Here is a 5,302-nt window from a genome sequence, read left to right as displayed (position 1 = left end):
TTAATGCGTTGGACTGCAAAGCCTGTTTGAACCACGAAGTTGCCTGTTCAAGCTCACCAGGCACTCCTCAGAAACCCTATACAGGGTCACTATGGGTCGGAATCTACTCCATGGCACTTAATAACAACACCTGTCAACCTTATTGAAAAAACACCGACATGCTAATCTTTGTAAGCATGACAATACCTATCTCTTACCATGAGAGGCCAAAGTTAAGAATTCAGATATGATTATGTCCATACACACACACAGAGTTTGGCTTATGTTTTTAAACAAGAGCAGAGAAGTACATAGGCAAGATCCGCTGCCCCAGACTGCTACTCCCTGAAGCGGAGATGCCTGCTGCCGCCGGCTTCTGACCCTCTTCTCTCGGAAGGACCTCCCGAGAGCTGCACTCAACCTTCTTCTTGACAACACCTTATAACAGAGAAAGCCTAAAGTCTAGAGACCTTAACTCACCACGGAACTAGCATTGTCACTGTAACTGTCAATCCTGATTCTCAGAAGTCCTGGGCTACTCCTTGGAAACCCTATACAGGGTCCCTAATGACTCAGAACTGACTCAACAGCACCTTAACAACAACAACAACAAATGAATGCTATGAGGTCTTACATGTGAGTTATACCCTATAATGTAGTAAACTAAACAAGTTTATGCTTGACAAACCCGAGCATTTATGTTTATGATAAAATCTTATCCTCTTGATTATTTAAATTCTAAGATAAAAACCTTATATATAACAGAGGCACTAAAAAGTTAATGCAGGAGATATACTTTAAAGCATACCTTTTATATAATCACAGACACTCAACCACAATTTGTCAACCACCAGATATTTCACTCTCTTAAATATACATACATACGAATAGGGCTGCTAGCCTCAAGGTCGGCAGTTTGAAACTACCAGCTGTTCTGCTGTAAAGATTTGCAGCTGTAAAGATTTGCAGCCTCAGAAACCCTGTGCTGGGTCGCTTTGAGTGGACTCTACGGTACTTAACAACATCATCATCTTTTAATATGAAAAATTTTCAACAATGCCTGCCTCCAAAATGCTAGTTTTCATACCTTTAGGAGAAAAGTAAACAAATCATTTAAAATGCCACCATCTTCTTCATCATCTTCATCTTCTTCCATTTCAGACTGGTGAAATGAAGTAACAAACTTTGCTGCAAATTCTATTACTCTCTCCACAGCTGGTTCACGTTTATAGACCACCATAGCATATTTAAGGTAATGAATGAACTCCTCATGAAAAACTGTTTTATTATCCATCTGAAAAATAAAAGAAACCTCTGATTAATACAGTGATAAAAGCCTTTATTCCCAACTTTACGTTTAGACTGTTGAGAGCTCTAACCATAACTCAGATAAACTATTTACTAAACTCTCAATTATCCAACAATAAAAGGGAACCTACAACTCGCTTGAGTTTTCTTCCAAGCTATAATTTCCTTCTCCCAGGGAGCCAGCAAACAGTTTTGACACCTAAAGAATTACTTTGATTTTTAAAAATATCCTTGAATTCTCAATATCTTTAGTACCAGCTAAAATGTCATAAAAGGACAAATTTGGTATGATCCCACATTTATGAAATACCTAGAATAGAATGAAGTTTATTAGCAGTTGCTACGGAGAAGAAAGTAGAAGGGAGGAATCACTGCATACGGGGCACTGAGCTTGCTAATGGGGATGAAAAACTTTGAAAAACATTATGCTACTAATTACATAACATGATAAACATAATTCATGTCACTGAACTGTACATGTGAAAAATGCTGAAATGGCAAATCTTTTCTTATATATACTTTAACAATTAAAAAAAAAAAGCCTGTGTGTGTACATACACGTACATATTTTAACACACAAAGGTACTTCATAAAGTTCATGGACAAATGGAATGAAAACATAATGGAATTTTTCCACGACTGTTTGAAGCCACTTACTGTGCATTATGAGTTCTGGTGTGGCACTGTAGGCTAATGTGCTCAACATACAGAATGAATAAGTATGGTGAAAGAATACAACTCTGGTACACACTTTTCTTAATTTTAAACCATCAGTGACTCCTTGTTCTGTTCAAACAACTGTCTCTTGATCTATATACAGGTTCCTCATGCTCACAAGAAGTCCTTCCTGGCGCTGTGGGCTGAGGTATCAGACTGTAAAGTCATTTGAACTGCAAAGTCAGTGATTCAAGCTCACCAGCTGCTTCTTGGAAACCCTATACAAGGTTGCTATTGATCGGAATCGACTCAACGGCACTCAACAACAACAACATGAAATGTTCTGGGATACTCATTCTCACTATGTTGTCCAGTTTGTCATAATCCAGACAATCAAAAGTCTTTGTGTAGTCAATACAGCGCAGACAGGTCGACATCTTTCTGGTCTTCTCTGTTTTCAGCCAAGATCCAGCTGACGTCAGCAATGATATCCCTTTTTCCACGTCCTCGTCTGAATCCAGCTTGTATCTCTGGCAGTTCCCTGACAACATAGGATGCAGCCATTTTTTAATTATCTTTAGCAAAATTTCACTCATATGCGATATTAATGATATTGTCTGATGATTTCCACGTTCCGTTGGGCCACCTCTCTTTGATAGGCACAAATATGGATCTCTGCCAATCAGTTGGCCAGGAAGCTGTCTTTCAAATTTCTTGGCATATATGAGTGAATGCCTCAGAGTGCTGCATTAGTTTATCAAAAGGTTTCCATTTGTACTCCATTACTTCCTGGAGCCTTGTTCTTTGCCAGTGCCATCGGTGCACCTTGGACTTCTTCCTTCAGCAACATTGGCCCTGGATCATATATAGCTGATCTTTATACAACCCAGAGGATTAGGAGCACTGATCTCATGCGCAGTTGAAAATCCACGTTGTTGTTAGGTGCCATCGAGTCAGTACCAACCCATAGCGACCTTATACACAGCAGAATGAAACACTGCCAAATCCTGGGCAAACCTCACTACTGTTGCCACGCTTGAGTCCACCGATGCTGCCACTTGGCCAATCTATCCACGTATCCCCATATAATTTATACTTGACCCTTGAACAACATTAGTTTGAACTGCACGGTCACAAAAAAAGGCTCAATAAATTCAAGCTCGTTAAGTTCAAGCTCACATTGTTTTAGGGTTAACTGTGTGCGTATGATGGAGCTTCAAAAAAAAGGTCTTAGAAAAACAGAATAAAAAGTAACGGGATTGTTAAACAAAAACAATTTTTTTTGTAAACCACAGAAACATTTACTAAGCAAATACACCAAAATGTGAAGCTGTAGTTCTTCCTTGCCTCCATCCATGTCTTTGCACTTCTGAAGGCACTGTTTCCTTCTGTCTAAGCCGTCCCCCAGGACTCCTGGGGTGGCACTATAAGATCAGCACTGGACTTTGAATCACAAAGTCGGCAGTTCAAACCCACCAGCTATTCCTCAGAAACCCTATACCGGGTTGCTATGAGTCAGAATTGACTCAATGCAAAATTTCCGATCTTTTTCTTACCATAATAAATCCCAGTGATCATCCTGTATTTTTTTCTTTACTGTTTTTTTGTGTGTGTGTTGGGGAGGGGGGGGGATTGTGAATTGAGTGAAGGTTTACAGAGCAGATCATCAGCCTTACATTCAACAAATGACATACTTTGTTCCATCTAAATGATTGCAAAAAACAATTGTGAGGTTGGCCCAGGACCAGGCAGTGTTTCATTCTGTTGTGCGTAGGGTAGCTATGAGTCAGTACCCACTGGATGGCACCTAACAACAACAAATGATTGCAATTCCCACCCTGTAACTAGTTATCCCACTTCCCCCCTGTAGATCCGATTTCCATTCTACCCTCCTTCCTAAGACCTCTGAACTTAACTTATTGTTGTTAAGTGTGGTCAAATTGGTTCCGACCTACAGCAACCCTGTATAGGGTTTCTGAGGAGAAGCTGGTGAACTTGAACCGCCAACGTAGCAGTCTGCCGCCGCATTAACCCACAGCGCCACACCAGGACTCCTCTCTGAACCTTATCCCCAGGTAAAAGTTGCCCTTTTTATCTTGAATGGTTGAGTAATCCATGATGAGCATACCTGACTAGTATTGTTGTCCCTCCTACATAACTATCCACTACTTGATTAAAAATTGGGCCACACAAGTGAGTTCCATTCCAGACTTATGGGTAAACGAGGACCACAGTCTCAGGTTCTTCCAGTCTCTTTCCAACCAGTAAGCCTGGTCTTTTTAATACTTTTATTTTTGTTCATTGTCTCCCACTTCATCAGGCACCTTCCAATGCGATCCTTTTCAGAGCAGTTGGAAATAGTAGTCAGGCACCATCAAGTCCTTCTGGTCTCATGGAGATTGATGTCTACGTGTTCCATCAGTCCACTGGTTGTTGGTAGTCATGTGCTATGGAGTCGGTTCCGACTCATAGGAAATCACCACAGGGTTTCCGAGACTTTACAGGAGCAGAAAGCCTCATCTTTCTCCCACAGAATGGCTGGTAGATTCAAACTTCTGTCTTTTCAGTTAGCAGCCCAGCACATAACCACTATGCTACCAACGCTCCTTTAAAACCAGTAGAAGGAAATAATGAAAAGGAGCTGTCTTATATATTTTTAAAATTTCTTTTGTAATTGCATGAGTCCACAGACATCAGAGTCAGCTGTTGTTCCACTGGATGTTCAGCAACACATACCTGGACATGCACATGTATATATACAAGGGACTTCAATAAGTTCGTGAAAACTGGAGTAAAAGATAATGGTGTTTTCTGGAAACTTTTGGAAGCCACTTCACATATGTACACATGGATTTTAAATATAGATCTGGTTATAGTTGCTTTTTTGTTTTTTAATTCAAACAAAAAATTGTAGAATCTTTCTTCATGTTTGCCTTTGTATTTCTATTTGTTTTCTCTTTTGCTTCTTAATCAGGCTGATATTCTTACTTAGTCATTTCTAAAAATACAAGTAACATGTTTTACTAAATATATACGAAACTCAAAATACCATGCTACTTAATGAAAAACCAAAATCAACAACATTGGCATTTAACATGGTATTTAGGCCTTCCTACTTCTTATCTCACTGCTTGCTGTCAGCCACTGTGGTAGCTTGCATGTTGCTGTGATGCTGGAAGCTATGCCATGAGTATTTTAAATACCTGCAGGGTCACACATGGCTGACAGGTTTCAGCTGAGTGTCTAGATGAAGACTAGGAAGAAGGAGAGACAGACTACTTCTGAATAGTTAGTCACTGAAAAACTTATGAGTAACAGCGAAAGCACTGTTAGCACCAGAATCCTGAATACTGAAACA

At 39.9% G+C, this 5,302-nt stretch overlaps 1 protein-coding gene across 1 annotated transcript in view; it reads right to left on the bottom strand.

Annotated features, from left to right (window-relative positions):
- Positions 1-5,302, bottom strand: part of NCAPG (non-SMC condensin I complex, subunit G) — an 82,000-nt gene that overhangs the window by 68,312 nt on the left and 8,386 nt on the right. The window contains exon 2 of the mRNA XM_006872495.1: positions 1,067-1,273. Coding sequence (XP_006872557.1) covers positions 1,067-1,273 — 207 coding nt within the window. The remainder of the gene's footprint in view (positions 1-1,066; positions 1,274-5,302) is intronic.

This window comes from Chrysochloris asiatica, unplaced genomic scaffold (assembly GCF_000296735.1).
Source record: "Chrysochloris asiatica unplaced genomic scaffold, ChrAsi1.0 scaffold00200, whole genome shotgun sequence".
NCBI lineage: Eukaryota > Metazoa > Chordata > Mammalia > Afrosoricida > Chrysochloridae > Chrysochloris > Chrysochloris asiatica.
The sequence above is the reverse complement of the archived record's forward strand: the minus strand, read 5'-3'. Positions and strand labels throughout refer to the sequence as shown.